This window comes from Bos indicus, chromosome 28 (assembly GCF_029378745.1).
Source record: "Bos indicus isolate NIAB-ARS_2022 breed Sahiwal x Tharparkar chromosome 28, NIAB-ARS_B.indTharparkar_mat_pri_1.0, whole genome shotgun sequence".
NCBI lineage: Eukaryota > Metazoa > Chordata > Mammalia > Artiodactyla > Bovidae > Bos > Bos indicus.
In genome coordinates this window covers 24,279,576-24,297,284 of record NC_091787.1, presented here as the reverse complement: position 1 = coordinate 24,297,284, position 17,709 = coordinate 24,279,576, and the positions used below count along the sequence as shown (strand labels likewise).

General features: G+C 42.1%; 1 protein-coding gene and 1 non-coding gene across 4 annotated transcripts in view; one reads left to right on the top strand and one right to left on the bottom strand.

Annotated features, from left to right (window-relative positions):
* CTNNA3 (catenin alpha 3) overlaps window positions 1-17,709 on the top strand; it is a 1,976,430-nt gene that overhangs the window by 15,603 nt on the left and 1,943,118 nt on the right. The window contains exon 1 of one of the 3 annotated variants that reach the window (XM_070781778.1): window positions 7,642-7,787. The exons of 1 other annotated variant lie outside the window; for it this stretch is intronic. Coding sequence is in view for 1 of the 2 variants with exons in the window: in XM_070781775.1 (XP_070637876.1) it covers window positions 17,077-17,176 (100 nt within the window). In the remaining variant the exon portion in view is untranslated. Of the gene's footprint in view, window positions 1-7,641; window positions 7,788-16,551; window positions 17,177-17,709 lie in introns of those variants that run through there. One more of the 3 variants, XM_070781775.1, reaches the window with a different exon arrangement.
* On the bottom strand, window positions 10,237-10,318 carry TRNAS-UGA (transfer RNA serine (anticodon UGA)). The gene has a single exon. It is a non-coding gene; the product is annotated as a tRNA-Ser (tRNA).

Below are 17,709 nucleotides of genomic sequence, written 5' to 3'. Positions count from 1 at the left end.
AGCTAAGCAGCAGGGAGGGGAAACAGGAGGAAGAGAAGGGAAATGGAAATTAACTCACTTGACATGTCAAAAGGTAAATGAGTACTTTTACTTCTGATCCTCCCTTTCCCCTGGAAATGAAATAGATTACCAGAGTAGAGGCTTCCCTTTTCTTTCTAGGTTATTTGTGTAGACTATACCTTTTTATTTTATTTATTTTTCAGCTTTATTGAGGTTTGAGTATGCTTTTAGAACTGTTTGATTTCTTGTAGTGAATTCTTGTTAGGTGCTCAAAGGGCTGACCCCTTTCTCCCAATTGTACGTGAAAATGGGTAACAGAGATTAAGCTTCTTGCTTTAGAAAATGTCATATATATATGTATACACACACACAAGATTTTCTTTTAAGCACTTTTTTTTTTTTTTTTTTTGGTAAAATCAAAAGATTGGAGAACTTGAATGATTGTCAACAACGATTTGGTTACATAAATTTGGGTCCGTTCATTCTGAGGCATTGAGCTCTACCTGCAGATGGTATTTGAGTTAGCAGAGGCCATTTTTAATGAGAAAGCTCTTTATATAGAAAGATGTTCACAATGTTCTTTTCAATAGCAAAAGAAGGTTCAGAACAATTTGTATAGGATGCTAACATTATTTTAAAAATATGTATATTCTTGTGTGTGCATAAAGGAGGTGCTGAAAGAAAAAATGAGAAACTGATAACTGGTGGTCCAGGAAGGCGATGTTGGTGGCAGGATGCCAGGGAAGGGCGGGAACCACTATGATTTTGATCTATAAGAATATATTGCCTATTTGATAAGCAAGTCAACATAATTTAATTAAAAAAAATCTTCACTTTGTCTTGCTATATAGAAGGATTCCTGGTGTTTCCATTCTTGGCTGTCCCTGATATTCTTGTTGGCTTTTCTGGAGTATTTCTTGAACATGAGACAGATAAGGAAGAACATGAATTGAATTTTGCTTACATGACATTTTAAAAACTTACTTCTGTGTATATCCTCAAATCTGTGTGTATGGGGTAGTGGGTGTGTATGTATGTGTATGTGCATGTTGCTGGGTGTGTATATTTCAAATCAGCCATTAAGGAGAGTCAAGAGTGCCAGTGTGTGAGAATTGCTAAGTCTGTTCTGTGGGAGATGTTGTTAAGTCAGATGAACTCTTCCAGCATCATGTTGGAGAGTACTTTGAAAGAAGGTCATAAAGATGTCAGGGCCAAATTTTGAGGGGCCTTTGCTAGGACTCCTAAGCTAGGGAGTTTGCCTTTATTCTGCCCGCCAAGGGGATCCACTGGGGAGATTGGTGGTTCAGATCATTGTCTAAGAAGAGGCAATGATGGTGGCCAGAGAGGCTTACCAAGTCCAGAGGATGCAGGAAAGAGGGTCCTCCAAATCAGATTTTTCCTTCCCAGAGATAGGTCATCTCACATCCAGGGGTCAAGACACATATCATGCAGTTGATACATACATTTAAAAAGTTGGGGCAGGGACTTCTCTGGTGGTTCCGTGGCTAAGACTCTGCATTCCCAACGCAGGGGGCCTGGGTTCAACCCCAGTCAGGGAACTAGATCTCACATGCTGCAGCTAAGAGTTTGCGTGCTGCAACTAAGACCCACTGCGGTCAAATAAATTAAAAAACAAAAAAACAATAGGAGTGGATTGGAGTTGGAAGGAGGAAAGTAACGCAGGCTGGGAAGTTATATTTTTGAAACCAATAATGAACTGTTAATGGCATCAGGGGAAAAAAGCCCACATAAGAGAATCTCAAAGGAGCTGCTAGCCTGTTAGAGAAGGCCTCACCCAGTCTCAATACATCCTCACCAGAGCCTGGGCAGCTGTATCTATCAACTCCCTGGGAACTTGTTCCCTAATTTATCCAGCTGAGAGAGACAACAGAATAAAGAAAATTTCACCCCAGCAACATAAATCAAAAGACCTCTTTTATCCCTATCCAGTGGCTCCTTCGAGTTGGTCCTAGACACTGTTATGAGGGACCAGCTCTGGGAAAAGGGGAAGGACATAACAGCATGTGATCCCACCCTCAGTTCCTCACAGGTAAACTAGCTGTGACCTGTTTCCCAGAGTTAAATGAAACAATGTATGTAAAGCACTTATCACAGTGCCAGGCCTATGGTTCCAGTTCAGAAAATGGCTCTGATCATGCCACAGTGTAGAAGTAATAATTATTGCCTCTTAGTAGATAAGGAAACTAAGGCTGAGAAAGGTTAAGTAAGGAGCCCAAAGTTACACAGCAAGAAAGGAAAGGAGCCTGGATTTGAAGCCTGGTTGCTGTGACTTCAAAGTCCCTCTTCTTCCTGCTTGTTCAGGGCACTTTGCAAATAAACTTGCAAACATGAATTCAAACCTCACCTTAAGAAGCTCAAAGGCTGAATGGCTTTGTTTACAGCAGCAGACCCAATACCTTCTTATTTCAGAGCAGAGGCCTACATGGCAAAATACAGAAAGAGAAGAAAATAAGCAGGTATTTCCACGGTCTGCACCCCATCAGTCTCCTGCTGAGTGGAGCTGACAAGCATGATGTACAGGAAAGAACACCAGATGTATTGAGATGTATTCACATTGATGTATTGAGATGGAATGATCTTAGAAAACATTTACTCCAAATTTTGTCTCATGTTTGTATTACTGATGTCTTTTCTTGCTGTTGTTGTTTAGTTGCTAAGTCATGTCTGACTCTTGCGACCCCATGGACTATAGCCTGCCAAGTTCCTCTGTCCATGGGATTTCCCAGGCAAGAATACTGGAGTGTGTTGCCATTTCCTTCTCCAGGAGATCTTCTGAACCCGGGGATCGAAACTGGGAATCCTGCATTGGCAGGTGGATTCTTTACTACTGAGCCAGGTATGTTTATATTAATGGAAATTGTAAGATTTCATATGTATGTATTAATATAAATGTGAAACCATAAGTGAAATGTTAACAGCCTCTTAACAATGTCCCAATTAATTGTATTTTAACAATTATAACTTGGAAAGACTTTTTTTTAATATTATACTGGGGAGAGTCCTCTAGAGCAGGGATTGTGAACTCCAGCCTGTGGGCCAATCCAGCCTGATGAAAGGTTGCTGCTGCAAGCCGTGTGTTACGCCGGGATTGGTGTCCTCCAGGGGAGAGGATTTTGAACCGGGGTCAGAGATGAGGCTTGACTACTTGGAACTTCTTGTGTAGCAAAGTTTTATTGAAGTATAATAGAGATAGGGAAAGCTTCTGACATAGACATCAGAAGGGGACAGAAAGAGTGCCCCCTTGCTAGTTTTTAGCAAGGTGTTTTATGTCTGTTAGAAAGCCATTAGGGTTTCCCTGGTAGCTCAGTTGGTAAAGAATCTACCTGCAGTACAGGAGACCCAGGTTTGATCCCTGGGTTGGGAAGATCCCCTGGAGAAGGAAATGACAAACCACTCCAGTATCCTTGCCTGGAAAGTCCCATGGACAGAGGAGCCTGGTGGGCTACAGTCCATGGGGTCCCAAAGAGTTGGGCACTGTTTAATTTTGTGTAGGGAAGGGAAAATATCTGCCACTTGCAGTTTATTTCTTCTTGCTGCTTGGGGACCTCTGGCCTTGCTATCTGTTACCCTCTCACTGCTGCCTGCTTGTGTAAATAAAGTGTTGTTGGAACTCATTTGTTTATGTCTTCTTTTGTGTTACAAAGACAGAGCTGAGTAGCTGCAACAGAAACCGCATGACCTGTAAAGCTGAAAATATATACTAGCTGATCTTTTACAGTAAAACTTTGCTGATCTCTGTACTACAAATGTGTACCAAAAGGAAGTATGGCATTTCTGTGCTCCAGTGTCCCAATATATACGATGTCAGAACATTAACAGTCTTTCTCCAATTATGCATGTGTCTTAACATCTGGAAGATAAATACCTTTTATATGGACACTGTATATACTTATCTCTTAGAATGAAATATAGTGTCAGGTGAAATATGTAAAAAATTGCCTCTCTAGAAAAATACTTTGAATTTGTCTCAAATGACTATGTTTGGGAGGGAAACATATCCCCCTGAAGTGTTTGGGAATGAATGTGATACGAAAGAACAAAGGGTTCTGAGATCTCAGGAGTGGGACCTGGTATTGATGAGCTGACCAGGCCAGGACTGTGCCCTGCCTCAGCACTTCAGTGAGGAGCAGAGCAATTCCTGACTCTTTTCCATCCCTGACCTCAAGCATCAAAGATCATCAAAAGCATGAAGCCCATGGGCCATGTTCTCTGTCCCTGGTGTCTTCTGATCGGCCTAGAGATACCAATGGATGCCTGGCCTTGTTCACTCATGCCTCCCCTGGCAGCGCAGTACCAGACAAAGCAGCTAAGGTAAACCTAAGTCCCTCCCATCCACTCTTTAGGCCTTGGAATCCAACCCATGAAAGAGTGTCCCCAGGTCTAGGACTAAGCTAAGGTAAACCTAAGTCCCTCCCATCCACTCTTTAGGCCTTGGAATCCAACCCATGAGTGTCCCCCAAGCCTAGAACTGATGAGTAGAAGTGAGGGGAAATGGGAAGGAAAAAGAAATAACCAGTTTCCTGTGGCATCCAGTCTACCAGCCTGAGTGAGCTTGTCTGATTAACTTCATGTATGTTGGGAGGGTAGCTAGTGATTAAAACAAGAGCTGAAAACTCTTTCTCCATCATTGCTTCAGATAGAACAAATCAAATTTTTCTGTCTAAAAATTCCAATGTCAGAGGTTCTGTCTCTCTAGCTCCTGCAGAGACTATGACTTAGGCATCATTGTTAGTTGTTTCTGCTCTTGCATTTAGAAAAGGCATAAGACCAGATGTTCTTGAGGATGTGGGCACACTGCGGAGTGATGCCTTCAGAGGTGGGCATGGGGGGTTTGTCAGGGCCAGAAGGGACTTGGAATATAAGTTTTACACATGTTCTAGGCCATCCCTATCTCTGAATCGCTTTTCCCCAGCCACACTACACACCTCAGTGTAGGTTTCCATTAATGAAACCACTGGGGATGAAACTCCTTTACAATAAACATGATGTGTTAAAACAAAATAACAGCTTCATAAATCATACTAAAGAGTGCTGCAATGCATCAGGTGGTTCAGCTGCAACATTCCTGCTGATCTATGCAGTTAGGACACAGATCTATTCAGGCATAATTTTTTAAAAAGTTTTTATTTATTTATATTTATTTTTGGCTGCGCTGGGTCTTCAGTGTGGTGTGCGGGCTTCTCATTGGAGGGGCTTCTCTTATAGAAGAGCAGAAGCTCTAGAGCTTGAGGGCTTCAGTAGCTGTGGCTCCTGGGCCCTAGAGCACAGGCTCAATAGTTGTGGTGCATGGGTTTAGTTGCTCCGCGGCATGTGGGATCTTTCTGAACTAGGGATCAAAGCTGTGTCCTGTGCATTGGCAGGCAGATTCTTTACCACTGAGCCACCAGGGAAATCCCTCAGGTACAGTTTTGATTCATCCCTGAAAGTTGAAGGAAAGCAGAGTATACCCACCCTCATTAGAGACTCTATCTCCCACTGTTTCAGGTATTCTGAGATCTTTAAAAAAAATTGTATTTGGTTGCATCAGTTCTTAGTTGTAGCATAGGGGGATCTCTGTTGCCTCATGCAGGATCCTTCTGCTGTGGACTTAGTTGCTTTGAGGCATGTGGGAACTTAGTTCCTTGCCCAAGATCAAACCCTTGTCTCCCATATTGCAAGGTGGATTCGCAACCACTGGGCCACCAGAGAAGTCCCATTTGAGACCTTGTGCTTGCTAATCTTCTCAACCACAAAACTCATTCAGAAAAATTATTTATTGAGGGCCCACTAAGGACCAGATATGGGGAAGGAAATGGCAACCCACTCCAGTATTCTTGCCTGGAGAATCCCATGGACAGAGGAACCTGGTGGGCTACAGTCCACGGGGTCGCAAAGAATCAGACACGACTGAGCAACTTCACTTTCACTTTCACAAGGACCAGCTAAGGAGTTTCAGTGATTAAACACACATATATATCCCACACTATATGTTCACATGCAGGGAGAAATTAAGCAAATATTCATACTAATGTATCACATAGTACAGTAAATGTTGTGAAGAAAAAGAATAAAATGGTATGAAATCACATAAGAAGGCAACCTAATTTGATGGGGAGGGTTACATTGGAGCACACATAAAATTCCTAAGGTGGGAAAGAGTGTAATCTCTTCAAGAAACTAAAGGAAAGGACAGTATATCTTGCCAGAGAATGAGTGGGAGAAGCCCAGTTGGTATGCTGGCAGGATCATGGGGAACTAAGGGGTCATTGTAGGGAGTTTAGTCTTTATTGTAAGAGCACTTGGGAATCTCAAGAAAGGTTTTCAGAGGAGAGTTATTAGACCAAATGTGTATTAAATTTTTTTTTTGGCTGTGCCATGTGGCTTGCTGGGTCTTAGTTCCCCCACCAGGGATTGAACCTGGGCCCAGAGCAGTGAAAGCAGACTCATAACCACCAGGTAATTCCCAGTATGTGAAATTTTTGAATTTTATTTTATGGACAGTAGATTAAAGGGGAGGAAGAGTAGATGGGGGAGACAGGAGGCTGAGAAGTAATCAGCCTGAGAGGTGATGTTGATTTAGATTGGGTGATGGTGGTAGATTTGGAACCAAGTGGATTCTGAGCATATTTAGGGATAACCTCAGTGGCACTTGGGGTGGATAGATGAGGTGGGGAATAGGAAGTATCAGGATAATTCCAAGTGGGTATGTCCTGCTCAGAGGGTCGAGATGCTGCAAACTGGAAGTACAGATGGAGAAGGACCTGGATTTGGAAGGCGAGGGATGGTTAAGAGTTCAGTATTTCCTTACAGATCAACTGCTTACAATTTACAAAAAATTCTCTTCAGTTTATCTACATTGAAAAACTTTTTGAACTCTGGGAAGTTGAAGGATTTATTTATTCATTTTTTAAAGGATTTATTTTGTATTAATAGAAGTGGATAGAGAAATATCTGAGGTAGGGTAAGGAGACTTTGGAATCATATTTATAACTTCCTCTGCCTTCTAAGAGGGGCTCTTTGATTGTTGGGCACACTGATGCCAATGCACAGGGATGAGGCTTAATTACTCTGTATTATAAAAAAGTGAAAGAGCTGGGATCTTGAGGGAAAATCCTCAAGGTCATTCACCGTATGAAGTTGGGTTGGAACTTGTAGGCTTCCGGGATGCATGGGAGACTGAGGTGCTGGGGGACTGGGATGAAGAGAAAGGTGGAAGGAGAAGAAGTTGAGGTTGTGTCCTCTGAGGAGTGTGCTACAGAACCACTTCCACATCTCCTCTAAAATCTTCTGTGGATTTTCCTTTGCTCCCACAGACAGAGATGACATTCAGGTTACATGGAGGCCAGGGTGAAAGTGAACCACTCGTAGGGAGATGGGCATGGAGGTTGCCCAGAGAGATGGAGGTCTGTATGCACTTGCCTCCTGGTTCAGTTGGTTCTTTCAGGGCTACAAGACAGGGGAACAGAAGAAAAATAAAAAGATGGCAAGGAAAAAATAAGGAAAGGGAAGGAAATGGAAAGGTAAGGAAGGGAGGAGGATATTATATATTAAATTAACTCATGTTCATGCTAAGACAGAGGTTGCGTGTGTAAGTCGCTTCAGTTGTGTGTGACTCTTTGTGACCCTATGCACTGTAGCACACCAGGCTCCTCTGTCCATAGGATTTTCCAGGCAAGAATACTGGAGTGGGTTGCCATGCCCTCCTCCAGGGGATCTTCCCAACTCAGGAACCTGCAATGGGAGGCGGATTCTTTACCACTGTACCACCTGGGAAGCCTGAGGCAAAGGTAAGTGGTCTTCAAAAGGAAGATAACAAGTTTGCTTCCCCCTTGCCATTTTTTCCAGGGTATTCCAGGGGTGGACTGTGGACTTGTGTGTTGATTCATATATTTATTCATTCCTTTATTAAAGATTTATAGAGTACCTTTTCTGTGCTAGTCTCAAAGATGAGACATGATCCCTTTTTACATTCGCAGGAAATTTACCGTTTAGTGGGAAGAGAAGCAAACGGGCAGAAATAGTTCAATGTGAAATTTGCTATAATAAGTAGCAAGAATAAAAATGGGGCCTCTGGGGTCAAACCTGGAAATTACAGGAATGCTTTACCCAGAAGGTGACACTTGAAGAACGAACATGAGTTTTCCCAGCAGGTAATGGTGAGGTGAAGAGGGAAGCTATATCTGGTGTTTGGAAGAAAAGAAGTTGACTGGGCCTGATTTAAGCAGAATACTTACTGGAAGGAAATCAAATAGTTCATAGAATCGCCAGGAGGGCTGCAAAGCCACTTTTGGAAAATGGGACAGGAGTAAGTTAGGCTAGGCAAAGTCCAAGATCAATGTGGAATGACGACACTACTGTTGCTGCTGTTGAAGGACTGACTGTAAACTTCATTTTGTAACCTTGGTGCTGCTACCCTTAGCAATCTCTGCAGCTGCCACTATGGCCTCTGCTTACCAACAGGGTGGATCCTTACCCTCCCTGCTTCTTTGCATTAATAGTTCTTTTTTTAAAAAATATAAATTTATTTATTTTAATTGGAGGCTAATTACTTTACAATATTGCATTGCTTTTGCCATACATCAACATGAATCTGCCACAGGTGTACACGTGCATTAATAGTTCTGATTGAAAGTTGGGGGCAGTGAGCACATCTGATTGGTTGGGCCTAGGTCACATGCTGCCTCCCTACCTGCAAGAGGTACTTGGAAGCAAATATGTGGCTGTTTCAGCTTCTGTGATAGAGGGAGGGGGGAGTGAGGATAAATTGTAGTCTTCCATCTAGATTAAAAAAGAGAGCAAGTCCACTAACTAGGAAGGCAATTGTGTGTGAACAAGTGAAAAAGTTCAAAGACAAGAGCCATCAATCAGGGCTGGGAAGCTTTCTAATAACTTAAAAGGAGATGGAAGAGAAGGACGGGAAGGCTGGGGAGGCAGATAGGGGACTTATTTTGAAGGTCTTATGCCTAGAAATTTTGACTTTCCTGTTAGAAGAGTGTGGCAGACACAGTTGATTGTCCACTCCATATCCATCCATTTCTCTTCCTTATCAGTGAAATTCTAATTTTGAATTTGGAAGCAATACACTCAGCTTAAAACACTTATTTCATTAGAATTCCTTGTAGCTGGTGGGAGTTGGACAGGACTGAGCGACTGAACTGAACTGAACTGAGTGGTGGTCATGTTACACAGTTCAAGGGAATGAGATATAAACAGGGTTTTTGCCTCTTCGCTTTCTAGCTGAATACAGATGTGAGGTCTGGAGGTCTGGCAGTCATCTTAGGACAATGAGACAACATGCTTGGAATGTGGCCTGTGTGTTAAGAATGGCAGAGCAGAGGGACTTCCCTGGCAGTCCACTAGTTAAGACTGGTCCTTCCAAGGCAGGGGGCATGGTTCCCCTGGTTGGAGAGCTAAGATCCCACATGTGCCATGTGGACAAAAAATAAAATAAAAATGGCAGAAAAGAAAGCTGCAAAGAGCACTGTTCCATTGTTCCATTGGAGAGTTAACTGTTCCCAGATTTCTTGAGACAAACCACTTATGTGTTTAAGCCACTAGAGTTGGTCTTTTTATTATTAAAAAAAAAAAATACTGGATAAATACACACATTTTAGAAAAATAAGTTAAACAAAAAAACCTATCTGTTAGGAAAATTAAAATTAACCCTCCCCCACCCCAAATTCCACCATCCAGAGATAATTACTGCTAACATTTTGGTTCTTTCTTTCCAGCCCCCATTCATTCTTTTTTTCTGCCATTCTTTCCACATAAATGATTATATAAATGAATTGTTTAACAAAAATGTGATAATCGTATATATTGTCTTTCCACCTGTCCAACTTTATGCATTTGGAAATATATTGGAAAAGTCTTCCCATGTCTGTAATATCGTATTAGGTTTGCCATCAGTTTTAATGAGATGATAGCTTGTTCAGGCTATGATAGCCTGAAAATTCTCACCAATATTTATCTTCATTTTATCTTTATTCTGCGAACGAGGAACAAGATTCTGAAAGATTAGCTTGCTGTTTAGGATAAAGAAAGACTATTTCCATTAGTGTGAACAGCGGCATGTTCACAGCACTGACACTTCCTGGCTTTTCTTTGACACGTTTAATTTCTCTGTAGTCAGACCATTTAGCCGGCAGATACCGGAAATTCAGCTGAAGAATGCGGATTATCAATTGAGGGTATTTATTAGAAATCGGTGAAAAAAAGAGTGAAGCCAACCGCTTCCGCAGCGAGCAGGGTTCGAACCTGCGCGGGGAGACCCCATTGGATTTCAAGTCCAACGCCTTAACCACTCGGCCATCGCTGCCACGGAGAGAAAGGGAAGGCGGAGACACTTTAGTGTTAAAACTGAGCACATGCGCACCACACACGCTAGTGGGCGGGGCCTATAATACTGCTCAAGTTGCAGGAGCTACCTCGTTAACGCGAGGAATAATAAAATCTCCCTTAAGTAGTTTAAGTAAACGCCTTTAAGGAAGTATCTTAGAAATCCTTCCCTTCCATGCGCTTGGAAAATCGAAAATCGCCACCCTACTTAGCTTCTGGTCTCAGACCGGTTGTTTGCCCTCCCGCTTCCTCATTAGGTCACAGAGAGAGATCTGAAACAAATAACTCTCTCCTTCAGTGTTGCGGGCCCGCGTCCTGGAAAAGTTCTGCATCTTGGACTGCTTTGACCGCGGTGATTGTGTTGAGCGCTCCTCTTTTTGCGGAAAGACAGAGAGGAGTGCGGAAAGACAGGAGCCCTCCGCAGCTGCCCCGGGTCTCGCCTCTCCCAGGTTCTTGTCCAGGCAATCATCTTTCATTCTCTCCCCATTGACCCTTTCGTTGCTGAGCCCTTCTGGAAGAAAATGTGTCCGATTGTGGCCTCAGTTTTCTCAATTGACGGGGTGACTTGGAGATGCTTTGAGAACAAAGTTCTGCGAATTAGGTCTGCATTTTACCTTTAAATGCCATTAATTCCACCCGCCCCCTCCGCCCCACAAACTTGTTAAGTGTAGCTTCTGCACTGGGTACTTTAATTGCGTTATTTCATTAAGGTTCTCAGAATCCGGTAGGTCTGTACCCTGGTTCTTACTTCAGAGAACTGAGGCGGGAATGTGGCCCAAGGGTTGGCGCTGGCAATCCCAAGGTGCATGCAAGCACCTCCTACTCGCACACTGTGGCGTCCTACTACCAGAAAGTTCGGTCTGTTGAAGGAAGATCTTCAGAAAACCATAGGAGGCCTTTTATTACTTTAAATTTCTGAACCTGTTCAGGGAAACATTACCATCTTTCTCATGGTAATTTCTCACAGAAATTTTCACAGATGCAGAAATTTTCCTGGGCGTGGGCCGGGATATCATAGTAAGGCTGGAGAACGAATCCTTGCTCTTTGAAAGACCAGATGTTAAGTGCCCTCACTTGAAAGTTGTGTAAATTTTCTTGAGATTTTTTTTTCAGTACCTTTCTCATCTAAACTTTGAAAAAATTAATTTTTATTAGAGTATAGTTGCTTTAAAATGTTGTGTTAGTTTCTGCTGCATAGGAAAGTGAATCAGCCCTACATATACATATATCCACTCTTTGGCTTTCCTTCCCATTTGGGTCACTGCAGAGCACTGAGTGGAGTTCCCTAGTGTGTATCTATAGTGTGGGTGTATACACACACACACACACACACACACACACACACACACATACATATATGCGCTACTTTCTCAATTTGTCCCACTGTCTTCTTCCCCACCCTCTCATGCCCACATGTCTCTTCTCAACCTCTGTGTCTCTATTCCCGTCCTGCAAATAGGTTCATTAGTACCCCACTCCAGTACTTTTGCCTGGAGGATCCCATGGACGGAGGAGCCTGGTGGGCTGCAGTCCATGGGGTCGCTAGAGTCGGACACGACTGAGCGACTTCACTTTCACTTTCATGCATTGGAGAAGGAAATGGCAACCCACTCCAGCGTTCTTGCCTGGAGAATCCCAGGGATGGGGAAGCCTGGTGGGCTGCCGTCTATGGGGTCGCACAGAGTCGGACACAACTGAAGCGACTTAGCAGCAGCAGTACCATTTTTCTAGATTCCATACATATGGATCTTCCCGATGCAGGGATCAATTGGAAAGTGGGTTCTTTACCTCTAGTGCCACCTGGGAAGCCCAGTGCATTAATATACAATATTTGTTTTTCTGACTTACTTCACTCTGTATGACAATCTCTAGGTCCAGCCACGTCTCCACAAAGGATCCAATTTCACTCATTTTTATGACTGAGTAATCAATAACCTCAGATATGCAGATGACACCACCCTTATGGCAGAAAGTGAAGAGGAACTAAAAAGCCTCTTGATGAAAGTGAAAGTGGGGAGTGAAAAAGTTGGCTTAAAGCTCAACATTCAGAAAATGAAGATCATGGCATCTGGTCCCATCACTTCATGGGAAATAGATGGGGAAACAGCAGAAACAGTGTCAGACTTAATTTTTTGGGGCTCCAAAATCACTGCAGGTGGTGACTGCAGCCATGAAATTAAAAGACGCTTACTCCTTGGAAGGAAAGTTATGACCAACCTAGATAGCATATTCAAAAGCAGAGACATTACTTTGCCAACAAAGGTCCATCTAGTCAAGGCTATGGTTTGTCCTGTGGTCATGTATGGATGTGAGAGTTGGACTGTGAAGAGGGCTGAGCACTGAAGAATTGATGCTTTTGAACTGTGGTGTTGGAGAAGACTCTTGAGAGTCCCTTGGACTGCAAGGAGATCCAACCAGTCCATTCTGAAGGAGATCAGCCCTGGGATTTCTTTGGAAGGAATGATGCTGAAGCTGAAACTCCAGTACTTTGGCCACCTCATGCGAAGAGTTGACTCATTGGAAAAGACTCTGATGCTGGGAGGGATTGTGGTCAGGAGTAGAAGGGGACGACAGAGGATGAGATGGCTGGCTGGCATCACTGACTCGATGGACATGAGTCTGGGTGAACTCTGGGAGTTGGTGATGGACAGGGAGGCCTGGTGTGCTTCGATTCATGGGGTCGCAAAGAGTCGGACACGACTGAGCGACTGAACTGCACTGAACTGAATTAATATCCCACTGTATATAGGTACCACATCTTTATCCATTCCTCTGCTGATGAACATTTAGGTTGCTTCCATAATCTGGCTATTGTAACTAGTGCTTCAATGAACCTTTGGGTGCATGTGTCATTTTGAATTATGATTTTCTCTGGGTATGTGCCAAGTAGAGGGATTGCTGGGTCATATGGTAGTTTTAGTTTTAGTTTTTTAAGGTACTTCCATTTAGTGGTTATATCAGTTTACATTCCCACCAACAATGCAAGAAGGTTCCCTTTTCTCCACAACCTTTCCAGCATTGTCTGTAGATTTTTAAAATGATGGCCATTCTGACAGGTGTGAAGTGGCATCTCCTAGTAGTTTTGATTTGCATTTCTCTAATAATTAGTGATGTTGAACATCTTTTCCCGTGTTTGTTGGCCATCTCCCTTAGCTAAGCACTACACTCAATATGCCAGCAAATTTGGAAAATTCAGCAGTGGCCACAGGACTGGAAAAGGTCAGTTTTTATTTCAATCCCAAAGCAGGGCAATGCCAAAAAGTGTTCAAACTACTGCACAATTGCACTCATTTCACAAACTAGAAAGGAAATACTCAAAATCCTTCAAGCTAGGCTTCAACGGTCCGTGAACTGAGAACTTCTAGATAGACAAGCTGGACTTAGAAAAGGCAGAGGAACCAGTGATGATCAACCAGTGATCAACTGCCGACATCTGCTGGATCTAGAAAAAGCAAGGGAATTCCAGAAAATCATCTACTTCTGCTTCATTGATTATGCTAAAGCCTTTGATTATGTGGATTACAACAAATTGTGGAAAATTCTTAAAGATATGGGAATACGAGACCACCTTACCTGCTTCCTGAGAAACCTGTAGACAGGTCAAGAAGCAACAGAGCTGAACATGGAACAACAGACTGGTTTCAAATTGGGAAAGGAGTACATCAAGGCTGTATATTGTCACCCTGCTTATTTAAGTTATATGCAGAGTACATCATGTGAAATGCCAGGCTGTATGAATCACAAGCTGGAATCAAGACTGCTGGGAGAAACATCAGTGACCTGTGATACCACCATTATGGCAGAAAGCAAAGAGGAACTGAAGAGCCTCTTGATGAAAGAGGAGAGTCAAAAAGGTGAAAGAGGAGAGTCAAAAAGTTGACTTAAAGCTCAACATTCAAAAAACTAATATCATGGCATCCAGTGCCATCACCTAATGGCAAATAGATGGGGAAACAATGGAAACAGTGACAAACTTTTTCTTGAGCCCCAAAATCTCTGCGGATGGTGACTGTAGCCATGAAGTCCAATGATGCTTGCTCCTTGGAAGAAAAGCTATTACAAACCTAGACAGTATATTAAAAAGCAAGACATAACTTTGCTGACAAAGGTCTGTCTAGTCAAAGCTATGATTTTTCCAGTAGTCATGTACAGATGTGAAAGTGGGACCATTAAGAAGGCTGAGCACTAAAGAATTGATGCTTTCAAACTGTGGTGCTGGAGAAGACTCTTGAGAGTCCCTTGGACTGCAAGGGGATCCAACCAGTCCATCCTAAAGGAAATCAGTTCTGAATATTCATTGGAAGGACTGATGCTGAAGTTGAAACTCCAATACTTTGACAGTGAAGAGCTGACTTATTGGAAAAGACCCTGATGCTGGGAAGGATTGAAGGCAGGAGGTGAAGGGGATGACAGTGGAAGAGATGATTGGATGGCATCACTGATTCAATGCATATGAGTCTGAGCAAACTCTGGCAGATGGTGAAGGACAGGAAAGCCTGGCATGCTGCAGTCCATGAGGTTGTAGAGTTAGACACGACAGAGTGACTGAACAACAGCTTAACTAAAATAAGGTACTAAGTGTCTCAGTTCAGTTCAGTTCAATCGCTCAGTCATTTCTGACTCTGCGACCCCATGAATCACAGCACGCCAGGCCTCCCTGTCCATCACCAACTCCCGGAGTTCACTCAAATTCCTATCCATTGAGTCAGTGATGCCATCCAGCCATCTCATCCTCTGTCGTCCCCTTCTCCTCCTGCCCCCAATCCCTTCTAGCATCAGAGTCTTTTCCAATGAGTCAACTCTTCGCATGAAGTGGTCAAAGTACTGGAATTTCAGCTTCAGCATCAATCCTTCCAGTGAACACCCAGGACTGATCTCCTTTAGTCTAAATCTATTTAATTGTGGATGAGGAACAAAATACTTGAGAATTGTAAGAATAAGTTTTATCTAATTTGAGATTTTGCTTTTAAAAATTTTATCTTTTTGTTTGATTTTAATTTGGCAGAGCTACGTGGGTGGTCTCAGTTTCTTTATGAATACTGTATGAGAGCAAAGTTATTACTGACATTTCCAGGCATAACTTTTATCATGTATATTAACATTTACTTTTGTATCATGTATGCACATGTACTTTTATTATGTATATTAACATTTATATTAACGTTTGCTTTTCTAGTAGACACTATCCAAGAAGAAATAAAGCTTTGTCTTTTTATCTCTTATATTCTATGTATGCTGAGATAACCTATAATTTTATCTTACTATTTATTGGTTATTTCTTGAAGTCTTTTTAAAATTCCTTTCTTCTGTGTCGTTGAATGATAATATTTATGGAAAATTCTTACTCTTCCCTAACTTCCTCTTCCCCTTTTAAGAATTTTCTTCACTGGCTTAAACACTTGACAGTAATAGGAGTTGATTATGGTTAAAATAGTTCAATCAGAAATTCTACTGAGTGTTTTTGTGTGTTTGTGTAGGGGAAAGGAATGCTGCAAAGGAAAAGAATATTACAAAATTAACATGCATTTGGTAAGAACAATTGTGATTAATTTTTCTTTGCATCATTTAAAAAATGCAATACCTAGATTTAACATTATTTTGATAATTTTTCCCCTGAATTTTAATTTTCAGCTTCTTTGAGTTACTGTAGGCTTTTAAAAAGCTTAAATTGCCTTTTAAAATGATTTATCATATTGCTAAAATGAGCCAGGAGGTCAAATTTATTATAGGTGTTATTTTTAAAAAGTGTGAAATTCCAAATTAGTTCTTTTCCAGCATTAGCTCTTTAGCGATGCCATTTAATGCAGTCAGTGGCAAGTAACAGAAAAAAAATAAAATACATATGTTTCAACCCAATTATAATATAAGCATGTTATCATTCATGACAATAACATCATAAAAATTTGATTTTCAACTATGGACATTTTAGTTTATAAAGGTCCCCTGTGATTCTGGTTGCCTCCTACTCCATACCACCCCCAGATTTTGTTCCTTTATGTGGTAGTTTTTATTAAGCTAATTTGCGTGTGGAAGGCAAATATTTGTGGCTTTCACTCAAAACCTTTCTTGATGCCACTTTCAGAAGCAGAATACTGAGAGGGATGGGGCATATGTTTGGGAGCAGTGTGACATTTCTTTGTCCTTTTATAACAAATCAAAACTTAATTTAAATTATTTTGATGATTTCCACCCCCCCAATTTTAATAAATCAGAATTTAAATGTTGGAATAACATTAGAGCTAGTCCAATCCTTTTATTTTCAGATAAGAACTGTGGCCATGAGTGGTTGCCCAAGGTCACACATCTAATTAGTGGCAGACCCCAGACTATAATTTGTTATATTAGCCTACTTTGTTTACTAGATTTTGTTGCCCTCATGTTTTCTTTGTTAGTCTCTGTCTCAGTGACATGTAGCTCTAGAAGTGTGTATATGGCAGTGCATGCATACTCAGTCATGTCTGACTCTTTTTGACCCCATGGGCTGTGGCCTGCCAGCCTCCTCTATTCATGGGATTTTCCAGGCAAGAATATTGGAGTGGGTTGCCATTTCCTTCTCCAGAGGATCTTCCCAACCCAGGGATCGAACCTGTATCTCTTGCATTGGGAGGGAGATTAGGGAGCCAACAATAGGGAAGAGTTGTGAGTTGAACGTTGAAAGCCTATGAAATATCAGATACTGAATATATTGTGGTGGATAATTTTTGCTCTTCTTTTTTCCAGTATGCATCCTCCAAATTGATGATGACACTTCAATTGCACTTGAGGATGGCTCCTCCCCCATTGGATGTGAACTTACTTCACCTGTTAGTCAAGAGTTCCATCCTGCTCTGGTTAAGGGGTAGGCATGGGACTTGGTTTTCTGTTGCTGAACAATAGGTTATCACAAACTTAGTGGCATAAACAACATGACTTTATTATCTTATGTTTCTGTGGGTCAGGTGTGTGGTCACGGGTTGATTGTGTCCTCTGCTTAGGGTCTCACCAGTTTTCAAGGTGCAGACTGAGACTTTGTTTTCATCTAAGGCTTGGGATCCTCTTTGAGGATCACTAGTTGTTACCAGAATTCAACTCCTGTGGTTTCAGGACTTTTTGGCTGTCAGTGGAGGACCTTTCTCAGATCCTAGAGGCTGCCCACTTACCTTGCCATGTGGCCCTCTCTAAAACATGGTAGTTGGGGTTTTCAAGGCCAGCAGGAGAAAACTGCTCTCTAGCTTACTACTGTAGAGTTTTATATAATATAATGTAATCACTGCAGTGATTACAGTGATCACAGATCTTGCTCAAGTGAGGGGGATTATACAGGCTGTGTACAGTGTGGGCAGGGATCTGGGGAGCTATCTTTGAATTCTGTCCACCAGACAGCTCAAGCTG